The sequence below is a fragment of the Amblyomma mixtum genome, chromosome 9, assembly GCF_055824585.1.
Source record: "Amblyomma mixtum isolate Tamu chromosome 9, ASM5582458v1, whole genome shotgun sequence".
NCBI classification, from domain to species: Eukaryota; Metazoa; Arthropoda; class Arachnida; order Ixodida; family Ixodidae; genus Amblyomma; species Amblyomma mixtum.
In genome coordinates, this window is record NC_143020.1 from 86294819 (window position 1) to 86312558 (window position 17740).

The 17740-nt window shown below is 45.3% G+C and overlaps 1 protein-coding gene across 2 annotated transcripts in view; it reads right to left on the reverse strand.

Moving 5' to 3' along the window:
* LOC149329985 (uncharacterized) overlaps positions 1-17740 on the reverse strand; it is a 221959-nt gene that overhangs the window by 6042 nt on the left and 198177 nt on the right. The window contains exons 5-6 of one of the 2 annotated variants that reach the window (XM_089560698.1): positions 17020-17073; positions 10269-12990 (exon numbers count right to left, since the gene is read on the reverse strand). The exons of the other annotated variant lie outside the window; for it this stretch is intronic. Of the exons in view, the coding sequence (XP_089416824.1) occupies positions 12185-12990; positions 17020-17073 (860 nt within the window). The 3' untranslated portion in view covers positions 10269-12184. Of the gene's footprint in view, positions 1-10268; positions 12991-17019; positions 17074-17740 lie in introns of those variants that run through there. 2 annotated transcript variants of the gene reach the window in all.

Below are 17740 nucleotides of genomic sequence, written 5' to 3' on the forward strand. Positions count from 1 at the left end.
CGTGACACGTGACAACACAGTACGTAGGTCAGGAAAAGATCTCCTCCACTGACCCATTGAAAGTATGATTAAACATAAAAATATGGCTACATTGATGCATTACAGCCAGCCAATACAAATTCAATAAAGTATTTTCGATTTGAGATGTGAGAAATGCGTGCACTACGAAACATAGGATTTGCTCAACCAGAAAGAGAATGCTTCAGTTCTGATTTCAAGCTGAATATGCAACCGCAATGCAGAAATGACTCCTGCCTTACTTTCATGTAATCCTTTCACCTAAAACTTCCTAGCAAGAATATTACGCCAAACAGCAGGCAAAAAAGCAGATATGAAATGAGCAAAATGATGGCTAGAAGAAGAGGCATTATGCAAACTAAGAAAAGCAGGAGATAGTGTGAACGTGGATGAGCTAGTGCATAGCTTGCAAGGAACTCTTACAAAAACACACAACAAACATCAGAATGAAAAATTGCACAGCACATCACAGAAATTGAAGAAATACAGCATAGAATAACAAAATAGCCTTCTATGGGAAAAAAAATCAAATGTACCAAGATTAATTAAAGCTTCAAAAAAAAGGAAGATCCAGTAGAAGAAACAATGAACCACTTAACTAGGCAAGGTAGCATTCACCACAGGCCTGATAAAAAAACGATGCCAATAGTTATCTATTTATCTAGGACAGATCTCTTGGTGCATGGTACAAAGGCACGTCCTGCAATACATATTTTAGAGATAGGAGCGTCAAACAAAGGCTTGGCATAGACTCTGCCGCAGTTCCGCTGGAATCTTCTCCTGGCTATGGTGCTTCTCCAATGCCTGCAAAACCAAGAACACACAAAAAGCACAAAACACACAAAAAAACGACACCAACATTGTTCAATATGGCTATGGGACGTAGTCCTGCTTTTTAAAGTAGACCATTTAGTGGAACCGAAGCATATCCTGCACTTTTCATTCCTGTGAAGCGGCTATATAAGGACGCGAAAAAAGGATTTTATACTTGCATGCCAAGGAGACTACTTCCGTACACGAAAAATAAAAAAGAATGACGATATGCCGTGCAGCTGTTTTAATAGTTTTCAGCGTAAACTGCGGGTTACAGGTACCGTCATCGGGATATGATTCACCAGCTTCCACAAGTCACCGTAACGTACCATGAACGGCTATCACACATACCGTGACAGAATTCATAAATCATCACCCTTTCTACCGCAAAGCTCTAGACCGAAAAATAACCGACTGCTGCATTTCCTCCGCGATTACGAAGACAGAAGAACACAGACATCCGAGAAGAAATCCATACGGCGCGATCTCCAAGAACAAGCTGTCTTTGCTAAAGCCTGCCACAAGAGAAATAAGACATGAACAGTTCACTTGCAATAGATTCAGTGAGATGGACATAGCTGAAAATACACATCTCATGAATTTACATAAATCAACGCCAAGTACAGCTTTGAAATTTATTGCGTCTACTTGCCTGCACATGCAAGTGTTCAAGTAACACGTTTGAAGGAATAACTTCGGCAGGTTTTACTGCAGCAGATTTGTCTGGTATTGCGGTTATACACTTCTGCGGCTTTCATGTTACTGGTAAAGGCTTTAATAAGCCCGAATCTTACGTGACTGTGCGGTGAGAATTGGGCACACGCGCACAAAGACGGACCATACCTTCACACGCGTACGCTGCTGCAAAAGTGACGTTCACCGGGTCGTACGGAGTTATCCTTGCTCTGTATGCGCATAGACTTCCTTCTGCGAAGCTTCTTCTTCTCACACACTGGCAACACACAAAAACGAATATTTAAAGCAACAGATTTAGGAACTGCACAACCCGCACATGAAAACTGTGCATTGTTGATGCCGCCCGCGATGCCGCTTGCGCCATCGTACATTTTCCCAGCATGGTTGGAGTGGTCACATTTAAATACACAAAAAAAAAACATAATGAGGACCATGTAGACAGCCTCAATTAAATACTAATGAGGCACAAAAGTTTGATCTGTGTGCAAGGTATAGTTGATTGACAACTGGCTATCAGTTATGACCACTGATCTCCACAGGCCGATTGAAAGCAAAACTGAATCTCGACACTGTTGGTTTCGATATCGCACCGAAGAAGCGCAATGCTTGAATTTTATATCCGAATTTTATATCCGGCTTGACTTATACGTGCAATGAATTGCTCTTTGCCACTGCGTACTGCCCGAATAGAGACCATGTGTGAAGATATTTATCCACTTTATTGACACTACACTCCGCCGGCTCGTTGAATGCGCAGCACTAGAACGCGTCCAGCTCGATGCCGCCTGCAAACGCATGTCACACGTACCCTGAACTTTTTGCATGGCCACGGCCTTTGTTTACAAGGAGCTGATCGTGCGGAGAGTTTTAAAATGCAGGTGCTGCGGGGGCTTGTTTTCAGAAAACGCGATTAGGTGACGAATGAGATCCTTTGGAGGTACGCGAATTCGTAGCTGTTCTAGGTCCTAACGTTCTACTTCTGCAGTTGTCACGGATATCGACGCATTCGTAGTGGAGCAAAGGAGGTGATACCCCAGGGTGCGAGCTCCTTCCCCAGGTGAAGATTTCAAACTGGGAATCTGCTGGTTTGTGCTGCTAAGCTGATTTCAGTAGTTTGGTTTAGGTTTTGTGGGGGTTAACGCCACAAAGTAACTCAGGCTATTAAAGGGACACTGAGGAGAAATTGAAGTTGGCTTGTATCGACAGAATACCAGCTTCTGATTACAAAAACGCCACTCATACTGACAACAAAGCTCTTGTAACGTAGAAAAGAGCAAGAACCAAAATACAGGTATCGCCGCCACAGGCCAAACTCGCAAGTACAAGCGTGATGAGATCATAGAACAAAACAGTGTTGCTAGAACGAATGGTTCTAGCAACACCAGGAACCGAGAAACCATGCATCACTGAGGCGCAGCCAATGCATGCGCAAATCTCCTTGACGTCGCCAGATGGCGCCACGTGCCCGGCTGCTACGCGCGCTCCTGAAGCATCGGGACAAATTAGCGCCTGTTTTCCGGCGGTAGGCGGGCTCCCGGTATTCCGCTAGCGGTAACAAGGTACACGGTATGCTAAAGGTGTCTATTTGCGAGAACTTCGTTGACGACTTCGAGAACGAGATCCATCGTAACGCTGGCAAAACGCCAGTGCAAACGTAATCGAAGCGACTGTAGCGACGGCCGCAATAGCCGATAGATGCCTTCAACGTGCGGCCGGCGGTAGCTTTCTTTTCGGCTGCTGCTAGGCCGCACTGCTGGCAGCCAGAAATCACGGAGTCTGCGTTACGTCATGTGCACGTCATGTTTCACGTCTCTTAGTCCCTTGTCGTCATAGACGAATCCCAAGTTTGAATCAGAGCGGTGGGAAAAACTTTTTCAACTTCGAATCCAAATTTCTTAGAAATAAATGCATCTTTCGCTGCCGGCCAAGTGGCAACAAAGCCATGACATGCCGAACTATCGGATTTTACTATAAAAAAAATATTAATAGTGCTCTCCTCAGTGTCCCTTTAAGGACGCTGCAGTGAAGGGCTGCGGAAATGTCGACCACCTGGTGTTCTTTAACGTGCGCTCGCATCGCACAGTACGCAGGACCAACTGGTTCCAGCAGAAAACTGCTGGTCCAGAGCTTGCTGGTTTAAATTTGAAAGAGGATTTGTGGTTCCAGCTGATAACTTTTCGCTCTTCAATGTGGAGCACTTTTCCTTTGCTTGGGTTGATGAAGCTCTTCAGCCAAAATAGAAATTTTAACCTAAATCTCATGGATTGTGCCCACTATAAATTGCATAAAAAGTGCCAGTATTTGATGAGAAAACTTTGCTCATTAACCATTCCTCACTGACAGTGCTGGTACGTCCTCAACGGAGAGCATATATAAGCATGAGTGGTTAGTTCTACATGTAAGTGATATATGTAATGCAGTTTGTTGTTGCTCTTGCGCTGCTTGTCGAGTTGGGTTTGAAGCTGTACGTGTGCTCTCGCTACAAAGGCAATATCTGCGCTGTCCTGCAAGGTGACTGTTATTTTATTGTAGGTTAAAGCGGCGGCTGGTCCCAATAGCTGCTGGTTCCAACAGCTATTGATCTCAGCAGCTGTTGGAAATGTGTTAATACCCAACACTGCTTGAACCAGCAGATTCCCAGTTTGAAACTTTCATCTTCCCTTTTCTGCAATATACAGAGACTTCATACTAATATGCCAGATTAAAAAAAAAATTCCTGTGTACATTTTAATGGCATACAATCGAGACCAAACATCGCTGACAAGATAGTGTAAGTGTTGTATTGCATTCAGTTTTATGGCGCATAAGCGATTACGACTATCATGCGCCAACCAAAGGATAGAATTTGTTTGCTTCTAAGAAACCTCTGAGATGTTAAATTTTAACTCTCATAGTTTGTTAAGCTTGCTTCTTTCAAAACTATAAAAACTCTACACATGTCCACAAGCACACTTTCTACAATGAGCAAACAAGGGTGAAAACACCAGCAGACATTCAGCAGTGGAAACTGTTTTTGCTCACTTTGTCCGGATCTCCACATGAGCATAAAATATGATTTATGGTGACCAGTTCTCCGCACAGCTTGCATATTGCTGTCTTTTCTTTTTGAAAAAATAAAACTGTGTGGTCTGTGCGTCCAATATATGCATAGGCGACATAAAATGACTTCAATTAATGACACCTGCAGGAAAGAGCATTGGTACACTGTCATTCATGCCTTTTCATCAGCGTATACACAGAACAAGTGCAGTACCTTTTATTTTCTTCTGCTCAATAAGTGACCTGATTTGAAACTTTGCAAGCAATGTTCCGAACGTATTGATTTATGATTGATTTGTACTGTAATCTGGGCATTTCAATTCTTCTAGAGAGGTTTGGTTGGTTGGTTTATGGGGTTTAACGTCCCAAAGCGACTGAGGCTATGAGAGACGCCGTAGTGAAGGGCTCCGGAAATTTCGACCACCTGGGGTTCTTTAACGTGCACTGACATCGCACAGTACACGGGCCTCTAGAATTTCTCCTCCAAAAAAATTCCAGCCGCCGCGGCCGGGATCGAACCTACGTCTTTCGGGTCAGCAGCCGAGCACCATAGCCACTGAGCCACCGCGGCGGCTCTTCTAGAGAGGCTATTGGCACTTGTTGTACGAGTCGTCTCGGTCATTTTTGAAGTGGGCACATGTTCATCCGTTACTACATTCCTCCAGGCTTTACATTTCATGGGATTCGATACATGCTTTACACAGCCTTCTTGCTTGATTGAGTAACTTCAATAACAACAAGCATCAAGGGCTTTCAAGCTGAAAACTTAACAATTAAAAGACCTGTATTTACAGAAGTCTCTTATTCTGGAAGATAAATGCAAAGATTTCTGTATCTATCTGCCAGATTAAACAAAAAAATTCCAATGTGCGATCTAATGGCCTCATATCAAGACCAAACATCGCTGACAAGATAGCTTACATGCTGTCTTGCATTGAGATTTATAGCGCATAAGTTACTAGTACTGTCATGCGCCAACCAAAGGATAGAATTTATTTGCTTTTCAGAAACCGCCAAGATGTTTAAAATCTCGTGGTTTGTTAAGCTTTCTTTTAAAAATCTAAAAACTCGAGGCATGTCCACTTTCTCCAGTGAGCAAACAAGGACGAAACAACCGGTAGACATTCAGAATAAAACAGTGGAAAATGTTTTTTCCTCACTTCGTCCAGCTTTGCACATGAACATAAAATATGGCTTAAGGTGACCAGTTCTCCGCACAGCTAGAATATTGATGCTACTTCTTTTGCAAGAATAAAACTGTGTGTATACATATACACGTCCAATATATGCGAAAGTGACATAAAATGACTTATATTAATGACATAAATAGGAAAGAGCTAGGACTGGTACGCTGTCAGGCATTCATGCCTTTCAGTACCTGTTATATTTTTCTGCTCAATGACCCGATCTGAAACTTTGCAATGCGATCCCCACTATATAATGCTTCGGGCCCATAAGGAAACAATAAATGAACTTAAATGAAGATAACTCTAGCTTGGGCCGTACAAATACTATATAGGCTAATGATTTCGACTATGGTAACTGAAAGCTTATAGAGTAGACCTTATAGAGTGCCGTTTGTAGGGAATGTTCATTCTTGATTTCTCTGTGCCGAGCTCGTGCAGCACGTCGATCTGCTTTCTCAATGCCACTGATAGCGATGTCGCTTGGAACCCAGCAAAATTTTGTTCTGTATTATGTCTCTGATTACTGATGTAAGTACATATATATGGAGAAGTGAGATGAGTATGCTCAGAGAACCAGTGGAAATGATGCTGTTCTCAATATTAGTATTTATAATTTTTTCTATAGCCACAGACAGCGTAACACTGCAGTGAAGAGGGATGCACACAGAGGTAGCCATGCTGTTTTTTTCCCCAATTTTTACGTACTGTGGCACTACCAACGTAATGTGCAAATTTTAAACCATCCGCATAAAATACTGAGTATTCCTCGCATTTGTCGTTTTCCAAACATTCTTATATTAGGTTTGTCATTACAGGAGGCTGTGGCCTGGTACTACACCAGGGTGGCCAAATTCTGCCTAGTGAAGGAGTGCATTCTCGGTTCTAGCCATCGAGATCAATGCCTAGTAATGCAATTCCATCAACACACAGAGTTTATTTTTTCTTTTTTTAAACCCGGCAGGAAATTGCACGGCACTGGGTTGTGAACGCCGGCCCTCTTGCATGCGAGGCTGAAGCTCCATTTCTACACCATTGCTGCCCATTGTTCCTGGTCGAAATCAAAAGGATGAAATAGGCCTGGCCAGGGCATGTAATGCAAAGGCAAAACAACAGATGGTCCTTAACATTAAAAGACTGGACTCCAAGGGAAGAGAAGTACAGCAATGGGCGGCAGAAAGTGATGTGGGCGGATAAGATTACGGATGAGATTAAGAAGTGTGTGGGGATAGCTGGCCGCAGCTGGAACAGGGGTATGGGAGAGGCCTGTGTCCGCATAGTGGAAGTCAGGCTGATGATGATGATGGAATATTCCTATATTATATGTTGAACCGCTGTTTACTTTCTGAAAATGTGTTCATGTGAAGTATGTACAAGACAGGATTACGGTCTGCGTTCTTTGTGAAGCAATTTAAAACGTCAGTACAAGCCTGGATTTTCTGTAATTTAAGTAAAACCTGTGTCGCACGCACGTAGAGTTTCTGGAAAGGCTGTCCGAGCAGCCAAAGCAATGGGCGGCACCCCGCTGCCAGTAGAAGTAACTGAAGGCTTGGCTCGGTAGATGGGCAAGTTGTGCGGTTGTTCGAAGATGCCATTTCGTTTTCTTGATAAAACAAAGAGGCGAAGAGGGACATTGAAAAAAACTTCACTAACTCCTTAGAGGCTATGACGACATCAGCTCGTCGCGAGCAATCAGCACCTTTTTGCTTATGACGAGCTGAGGTCATAATGGGTGTTCTGCGATGTGTGTTCTGCACTTGCGATTTCCTCTAATGCGGCTTCGTACACTAGATGGCGGAAGGCCTGCGTTGCTTTTTCCGCACTTTCTAACAAACATGGCATTATCCATGCGGGGTTCTGATGCAGGAGATTATTTTATGTCGGATGATAGCGCAAGTGATGAGGATGTCGTTCTGTTTTATCCTTCAAGTGAAGAAGATACTGATGACGTTCATGCCGACACAACTCTGAAACGGAAGACAGCAGTCGTGGCCTAGTGGTTTGAGCGCCCGTCTCGGCTGCGGGAGGTGGGTGGTTCGAAACCAACCCACCGCCGGGCACCCACCGGTCAAAAGGGTACAAGCGTCCCCCGGCCTGGCGCTCGGCTTCCTTTAGGGGTGTACGTTTGGGAGAAGTGAAAAGGGCCACAAATTGGGCTTATGCCGCACGAGGCGGACTTATGGTTGCTTGGCGGGGGAACTTATCACTCATCCGTAAAGGCAACAGTTTGGTCTAAGACCCTTTTCCCAAGCATTTCACCCTAGAAGAGCCGAGCACCAGGCCAGGGGAAATCTTGTACCCATTAAAGAAACCGGTGGGTACCCGGCGGCACTGGGGATCGAACCCAGCACCTCCCGAATGCGAGGCGGATGCTCTACCACAAGGCCACGCTTCGGTTTTAAACCGAAGCCTGCCTGCGGACTTTACAGGTTCAACGGAGTTTGGAGAGTTCGATGAAGTTTAAACGAGTTCGCTCTAACGTGAGCTCAGTGGCACTGCGCCAACTTGAGAAATTGAAAAGCTGCGCCTTACAGAAAAAAAAAAAAGGGCCACAAATTGGGCTAATGCCGCACGAGGCGGACTTACGGCCACAGTCGTGGCCTCGTGGCAGAGCGCCCGCCTCGGCTTCGGGAGGTGATGGGTTCGACTCCCGCCACCGGCCGGGTACCCACCGGTTTTCTCAAAATGGGTACAAGCTATGGCCCGGCCTGGTGCTCGGCTCGCTAGGGCTACATTGCTTGGGAAAGGAGCCTGCGCCTTCAAATCCCGTCACTGTGGGCAGAGAGTCGTGTGGACAAAGCGAAAAAAAGGGCCACAAATTGGGCTTATGCCGCACGAGGCGGACTTATGGTTGCTTGGCGGGGGAACTTATCACTCATCCGCCAAGGCAACTGTTTGGTCTAAGACCCTTTTCCCAAGCATTTCACCCTAGAAGAGCCGAGCACCAGGCCAGAGGAAATCTTGTACCCATTAAAGAAACCGGTGGGTGCCCGGCGGCACTGGGGATCGAACCCAGCACCTCCCGAATGCGAGGCGGATGCTCTACCACAAGGCCACGCTTCGGTTGTGGCCCTTTTTTCACTTCTCCCAAACGTACACCCCTAAAGGAAGCCGAGCGCCAGGCCGGGGGACGCTTGTACCCTTTTGACCGGTGGGTGCCCGGCGGTGGGTTGGTTTCGAACCACCCACCTCCCGCAGCCGAGACGGGCGCTCAAACCACTAGGCCACGACTGCGGTCCCCGTTCGACCTCCATTGTTTGATTTCAAGGGTTGTCCAGGACTGAAGCTTATAGTAGGTTCTCCTACGCAGCCACTGGAGCTCTTCGAGGCTTAGTTTGATGATGAACTGCTTGATGTTACTGTTGTGGCGACCAACCGCAATGGGCCTCTCAGCTGTTGAATTCGAGTAAGCTGGGCTAGCACTCTCGCTTCCGAAAATCATTTACACGAGAAGAACTGCGTGTTTCTCTTAGCCTCTTCTTGCTGCAAGGCATTGCACAGAAACCAGATGAAAGGGTGTGCTAGCAAAGAAACCTGGTGGTTGAGACTCCGGCATTGGTGAGGTAGTGCCTAGAAACCGGTTTCAACTCACTACTATAATGTTGCACTTTATTGACAGCACGACCAATGAGAACTCAACCTCATCTCCGAAAAATATGGCCAGTGTATCAGGAGCTTCTGAACAAATACCGCATGTTCAGCGTGCCATGCTTTGAACGCTACCACACGGATGGCGGTCTCATCTTTAGAAGGCAACTTCCAAGTGAAAGTGCATTTTTTGCATGGCAATTATAAGCAAACTCTTACTTTCTGGAATTTCAAGAATTTTTCCATTTACGCATGCACCTCAAAGGCCTTAGGTATAGAATATTACACGAGTGAGCAACTAATGACCAGTAAAAGTTATTGTCTGCCTTAAATTGCTTCTGTAAATACTTTTATGCTTTAACCATCGTACTGAAGCAATTCACGCCATAAAAAAAATGTGGCAATTTGGGAACATAATTGTTTTATTTAATGGGCCAATAAGGGGTTAATGAAGTCTCAATTATGAAGTCTTCAAGGAAGGTGCATCTTTGTGCACTGATGCCAAGTGTGTCATTTAATTTTATGTACAATAAGTCGTTCTGAACTAATGCAATATTTTATGTAACATTTTGCCGCGTCCTGCATAAAAATTTTGCTGCAAGGAACTTGCTAGAACGCACGCCATTTCTCTTGACATCAAGCTATGCAATAAGGGTACAATTCTCGTCCTGCCTGTCATACAAGTTGAGTTATAAGATTTTGAATTTCACACTTCAGAAACAAGAATACATATTTCTCTTCCCGTTCATGAAGTAAGTGGCAACTTAAAAAAATTGTAACTCAACTTCTACAATAGGCAGGATAATAATTTTACCCTTTTTCCAAAGCTTGATGTCAAGAGAAGCCAACAGCATGCATTCTAGCAAGTTCTCTACAGAAAAATTTCTTGAAAACTCTCGGCAAAAAACTTACATAAAGTGCATAAGGATGTTTTAAATAAATTTAATCACATATCTGGAATCAGCACACAAAAATACATCTTCCATAAAGATTGCATAAATATGGCTTTATTAGCAGCAATTTTTTTAAAGACCATTTCCTTCTTAAAGCCAAAGGAAGGGCCATCACTAGACTAAAACCTGACAAAAATGCTATAGCAACCTTCAAAACAGACGCACAACTCGCCCAGCCACTAAGCCTGAATGTCACTTGCTTCTTTGCCTGGCAGGTGAAGCAGCCTGTCGGATCAGATGCTCGATTGGCTCACATCTGCAGAAACTGTACTCACAGCCAACAAGAGTTTCTCCTTAATTACAGAAACAGCAGGCAAGCACCAATGTTTAATTACATCTCAAAGAACAAAGACCATAATGTGCTGCCTTGTGAGCGATGTATGCTCATGATTAGGTCAGCACCTGGCACACAGGAATTTTTCAATCCAGTGTTTAAATGCCAAAACCTCTGTAGACGCAGATGTCAGCTGCATATGTGATAAATAGGAGTTTGTTACAATGTGCCAGTTATCTTCGCTCTGATGCATTGCAGTAAGTCGTCAAAGACAAATTCCAAGTGATTGTTCTTTACTGCTATGATCAACATTTTATTAAGCAAGTTCAGCACGGCTGTGCAGTTTTCGTTCTCTTTTTAATTCACAACAGGATTGCTTCGAAGACCACATGGAACAATGCAGGAACACAATTACATGCAGTAAACACCCAGAAAATTTCCAACGGTCTACTAAACTTATGCGGTCATCTCTGTTAGCTTGCCAGATAGTTAAATCAAGCAGACTGCTGGGCACTTTTCTCATTTTGGTCAGCTACATTACAGTAAGTTTTACAAAGAGCCAGAGCATATTCAACATTTTGAAATGGAAACTGCAACAAAATACTCACATGCACTAAGCAATTTCATACAGTTAATGCAAATTATGAACTTTACAATCCACTACAAGATTACAATGTTTTTGTATGCACTAATCACAGTATTTTTTGTTTCAGGAGCAGCCACGGCCCTTGCAGCTTGTTATCAATAGCATCTTATATAAACAAAGAAGGCTTTTTCAAGTAACACCAACACAACAAAGAAGATAGTGCAATGTGAAATGGTCACAAACAGCTGATATTCTGATAACCAAAATAGATTAAAAATGGTGCCTACACAATGATCCAAAAATACGTCATTTATATTCAACGCAGAGAATGTTCTGAGAAATGATAAAGCAGATGCCAGTGAAATCCTTTGTTAGTTCCCGTTCCAAACTACAGATAACTCTTCAAACCACCAAACTAATGCAAGATACATCAATTTGAGGCTGGACACCTACTCGTCCTTACTCATTCTTGCCCTTAACACTGAAGAATAAATACACAAATATTTACACAAGAACAAGTTTTCCTCGGCTGTCATACAAAGATTTACAAGTTCAGTGATATAAATGATTGAATTTATACTGATTGTCAAAAAAATTAGCCCACTCAGGCTTCAGATTAAAAGGAATTGATTTGTGCACTTTTACTCCACGAAATTTCTTCACCGAAGCAGGCCGACAACTGGCACCAGCGATAAATATTCAATATAGTGTTTGAAAGCCTCTCTCCAACAAGAAGTGATGCCATCCACGTATTGCCATGATTTCATTTCCATTCATGCAAGTTTGCGAGCATAGCAGGCTCACTTTCCATCTTCAGGAGAGAGTGAGTGACCGTGTGTTTCCTAAGGGGAACAAATGTTGTTTTCTGAAAACTACTTTAAAGTGAACAAAACTTACAAATGAAGTTAATGATGCCGTTTAGCTGCCAACACCTTTCATGGGGTACTCAGCTAGAATCTCATTAGCTTGCATACAAAATGGTACCTAGCAAAACATACTGACTAAGGGCATCTAAGGGCATCACGAACCCCTGCTATTCATTGTGAATCATCTTTTTGTGTTGGTTCAAATTTTGCCTCTGTGTGAACCTCTTTTGGCACAAGTCACATTGGTAAGGCTTTTCGCCCTTATGGGATCTAACATGCCTCGTAAGACTTGCACGTACTGCAAAAGCCATGGGGCACAGTTGGCACTGAAATGGCTTATCACCTGTGTGGGTACGGATGTGTCTCACCAGGCTATTCCTCAGTGCAAAGCTGCTACCACAGTGGTCGCAACGGTAAGGATGTTCACCAGTGTGAGTGCGCCGGTGTGACTCCAGATTGGTCTTTAGTGCAAAGATGCTACCACACTGGTCACAATGGTAAGGTCGCTCGCCTGTGTGAGTGCGCTTGTGTCTCTTTAGGGTGATAGCTTGTGCAAAGCTGTCACCACAATGGTCACAACGATAAGGTCGCTCACCAGTGTGAGTGCGCTGGTGTGCCTCCAGATGAACCTTTTGTGCAAAGCTGTTTCCGCAGTGGCCACAACGGTAAGGACGCTCGCCTGTGTGAATGCGCTGGTGTTGCTCTAAAACGAACTTTTGTGCAAAGCTCTTTCCACAGTCATTACAAAGGTATGGGCGGTCGCCGGTATGGATTCTGTGATGCACCACCAGGCTGTATCTAGATTTGAATTTCTTGCTGCACTGGGTGCATTTATGCATCTTATCTTCTGTGGGTTTACCACGGTGGTTATCCCTGCGAGGAGTAGATTCCATGCAGTGGCTCACTACGTGCCTTTGACTGGTTGAATCTTGCACAGTAGGTGCGCCACGTCCGGTCTTCGTGAAGATTGCACCTGCATTTTAAGACAAAGTACTTTCTACAAAATGCAAGAACCTAAAATCCACAGTTGACTAGGAGTTAGGGATAAAAAATGAATACAGGGGACACACTCATCAACAGTTGTAGGTGTTTATAAAAAGTTTTATTTAACAGATTGGCCTTAAGGACAATTTAGGACTAAAACAAGATGTACCTATAGTGAATTCTGCAACCAGTTGAAGAAAACACTTATACTCTTGTTACACGGGCAGAGTTGACCGCGGTTAGCGTAACCTCAGTTACAAAACTTAACTACGGTTATCTCAAATTGAGGTTCGCCGTTGTCACACGGCGCGCTACCGTTCTCAGCATCCACCAGCCGGGTGCAACGAACGAAGTAACGCGATGATCGGCAGGGCGAAGCAGCATTTGAAATACCTGACAACGCAGCGTCTACAGTGCCGTCCGGTGGCAAGTCACATGGCTCGCTACTGTTCTCGGCATCCACCAGCCGGGTGCAACGAACGAAGTAACGCGATGATCGGCAGAGCGAAGCAGCATTATAAATACCTGACAACGCAGCGTCTAGAGTGCCGTCCGGTGGCAAGTCACATGGCTCGCTACTGTTCTCGGCATCCACCAGCCGGGTGCAACGAACGAAGTAACGCGATGATCGGCAGAGCGAAGCAGCATTTGAAATACCTGACAATGCAGCGTCTAGAGTGCCGTCCGGTGGCAAGTCACATGGCTCGCTACTGTTCTCGGCATCCACCAGCCGGGTGCAACGAACGAAGTAACGCGATGATCGGAAGAGCAAAGCAGCATTTGAAATACCTGACAACGCAGCGTCTAGAGTGCCGTCCGGTGGCAAGTCACATGGCTCGCTACTGTTCTCGGCATCCACCAGCCGGGTGTAACGAACGAAGTAACGTGATGATCGGCAGAGTGAAGCAGCATTTGAAATACCTGACAACGCAGCGTCTAGAGTGCCGTCCGGTGGCAAGTCACATGGCTCGCTACTGTTCTCGGCATCCACCAGCCAGGTGCAACGAACGAAGTGACGCAATGATCGGAAGAGCAAAGCAGCATTTGAAATACCTGACAACGCAGTGTCTAGAGTGCCATCCGAAGGCACCGTCCGGTGGCAGCACTGCCTCCACTGCCGTAGTACATACATCGGCGCACCTTCTGCAAGTCCTCTGCGCCAAGGCAACGCCTTTGCGACAGAGCCCTGGCGCCAGCGTCTGAAAACTGTGCTAAGCTTTCATGCTGTCGTAAATAATAAGCCCTGGGATAAGGGAATCTCAAAAATTATTCCTCTTCAAGGATCGCTGATCCGTACCGAGTTGACAGTAGGAGTAATAACTGCGATACAAGCTAGGGCGTAGCAGCTGCCGCTGGTGTACCGCGGCTCACACGATCTCTTGCACGCTAGCTCCGCTGCTAAGCCGTGACTGAAATTGATCATACAATTTCTTTTAGCATGAGACAATGGGGTAGTCAGTAAGGCAGTGCAATGAGTAGGCCATTCACTGTAGCGCTGGTCAATTCAAAAGCGGCATCTGCTGTCGGTTTGATGCGAAACAAGTTAGGCCTAGCGACGACTACGGAGTAGCACACTGTCAGAGTGATAAGGGAGTAATTACTCATTGACGTCCACCCGAGCGCAGCCACACGGCTACAAAGGAAAGCTATACAGCCTTCTCAGAAACTTCGTAGTTAAAGAAAAATTCGTCCTGGTCCGGGGTTCGAACCCGGGACCACCGCTTCACCGGAGCAGTCGCTCTACCAATTGAGCTAACCGGAACGGCAACCTTATGGTAGGGCGAGAGCGAATTGATCAATAACTAGAAGTGGGAACAGTGTTGACCAAATGTTTAGGGGAATTCCTCAAGGTGGAGTAGATTTGTAAGAAGGGTGGCACCACCGCAGTCAGCTCGTGAAATCCGGTGCAGCGAGCGTTGCGCACTTGTCGCCTACTTTAAAGATGCAGCGCAGGGAGCGGTTCTTTTTCAATATTACAGTGGTACAATGTTCACAATTGCTAGCAAGGTGCTGGAAGTAGTAAGAGAATATGTCTACTTAGGGCAGGTAGTGACCGCTGATCCGGATCATGAGAGGGAAATAACTAGAATAAGAACGGGGTGGAGCGCATATGGAAAGTTCTCTTAGATCATGAATGGCAGTTTACCAATACCCCTCAAGATAAAAGTATACAACAGCTGTATCTTACCGGTAATCACCTATGGGGCAGTAATGTGAAGGCTAACAAAAAGGGTTCAGCTTAAGTTAAGGACAACACAGCAAGCTATGCAAAAAAAATGATAGGTGTAAAGTTAAGAGATCGGAAGCGGGCGGAGTGGCTGAGCGAAAAAACGCGGGTTAATGAACTCCTAGTTGAAATCAAGAGGAAGAAGTGGGCTTGGGCAGGGCATGCAATGTGAAGGCAAGATAACCGCTGGTCCTTAAAGGTAACGGAGTGGATTCCAAGAAAAGGCAAACGTAGCAGGGGATGACAGAAAGTTAGGTGGGCAGATGGATTAAGAAGTTTCCCGGGATACAGTGGCTGCAACTGGCAAAGGACAGAGTTAATTGGACAAACATGGGAGAGGCCTTTGTCCTGCAGTAAGTGAAGTCAGGCTGATGATGATGAGAATGTGCAGCTCGAGCATCCTGGGACGGTGCTGCAGTACGCTGCTGCTGCGCCGACGGACGGCACTCTACGCACTGCCTATTATAGTGTGTTGCTCTTGAAACAAGATTTCGCGCGACAAAAGTATGTTGCTGAGGTTCACCAGCTCGTACGCTTTTCAAAAAAACACGGACGCCTACGGACACTTTCCGCCCACAAATGCTGCCCTATTCTCGGTTAACGACGCAAACCGAAGTCGCCAAGCTTGGTTCACAATAACTGCGGTTAGTCGCATAACTGTGGTTTGGTCCTCTGTGTAACATACGCTAACCACGGATATGCTTGACTGCGGTTACGCATGACAGCGGTTACGCTAACCGCAGTTAAGTCTGCCCATGTAACAAGGGTACTAGCTAGCAAGAAATATGATCAATGCCAGTCCCCGCCGTTGGCCCTTGCACTGGCATTACTGGCACCACGTATGGGGCATTTAATAAGGAGAGATAATACGTTCCCCCTGCTTAACCGTGGCTAACACAGTTCAAAACCGCCGGATCCCATCCCATGATCACTTACGCTACTCAGCGCACGCCGAACATGGTAGGCCTTGCTCTGAGGGAATAAAGTAATGACGCTCTGGCTCAAATAAAAAGGCATTTATTGCTACAACAATTATGCCAGATAGCAAGATATGCTAAGGAATCAAGGACGTCCAACTGAGCAGAACAGTTACAAGCAAACGTTTGCTAATGCCAGGGCAAGGAGGGAACTCTGAAACAAGACGGAACGAGCAGGCGGGAGAATGTTCCCATCACAAGGCCCCCCTGCACTAGTGGAGAGTGGAGCACCGCATCGAAGCGACCGTTCACGACAAATTGCCTAGCTCAAGAGAGTGCTCCCCCGCCTGTATGCAGCATTCTGTGACACTCAAGTCGGTGCAACGCAGGCGCCCTCTCTTGTTAGTTAAGGTAACTAACCAGGGAGGGCCCATAGTGCTCGCCTCGTCGAGACCAGATATGGGAGGGTGCATCGCAAGAACGCAAACCAAAGGAATAGACGTGGGCCAACGTCCCAACACATGACAAACATTGTCCAAAGTCCACCCAGGTGCACTTATTAACTATACGAATGGCAATTAGCTATGCTTAGCACATAGGACGTCATTTTTTTTGCTTTATTTGCTCCTCAGACAGTGTCTAAGGGAGGGCCAAGGCATCAAACCCTGCACAAGTTTTTACATCACTGAACAGAACTCAAAAGGGTGATAGCTTGGTCAAAAGTTGATATTTCAAAGGAAACTTTCCAGAATATCGTACGCAATTATCGTCACTAAGCAGAGTTCTGTAAACTGAAGCTTCCATATCCTTTATGCTGATTGTTGAAAAGCAACCTCCACGAAAGAGCTCATGCAGAAAAACTGCAGATTCTAACCTGGTGAGTTCTGTCCAGAAGGTACACCATGTTTGTGGTCCCCGGAGCTCAAGCCTGCATGTGAAAACCATACATCCACTAAGACAAAAGATTACATGTGCAACAGCTCATGTGGCTTTACGTGCATGGGACGGTGAATATGGAATACGATCCCGTAAAACAGCTTTTCCAGACTATGCAGACTGAGTAGGGCAAACTTAAAAAGAAGCGAGTTCCAAAGCAAACATTCTTGACTTATAATTCTGCGCACAGATGATCCCGATATTTACGCTCACGAAAAACTGATTACTGTCTATGAATTTATAGACCTACTAGAACCCAGTCAACAGCCATTGCATTGAAAAATGAACTTGCACAACTTCTGGCTTCATGGGAAGGAGAGTACAAGTATACCTACATAGGCTTAAGAACTAATGAGTGTCAGTAGTTCTTAATGACACAAGACAATGACAGAGCACTCATTTCTTTAATAAACCTTTTATACCTCCTGAACATGCAGCGCTGACAGACGAGGGACGAAGGAGAAACGAGACACACAGGGCGCTGAGACACTGCGCCCTGTGACTGTCGTCTCTGCTTCGTCCCTCGTCTGTCAGCGCTGCATGTTCAGGATGTCAAACCAACTTGCCCAGCAACACACCCAGCTTTTATACCTGTTATACTGCACAGAGTGAAAAAAAAAAGACTTTACAGCATAGCTACTGGTAAAAACAGCCAGGTT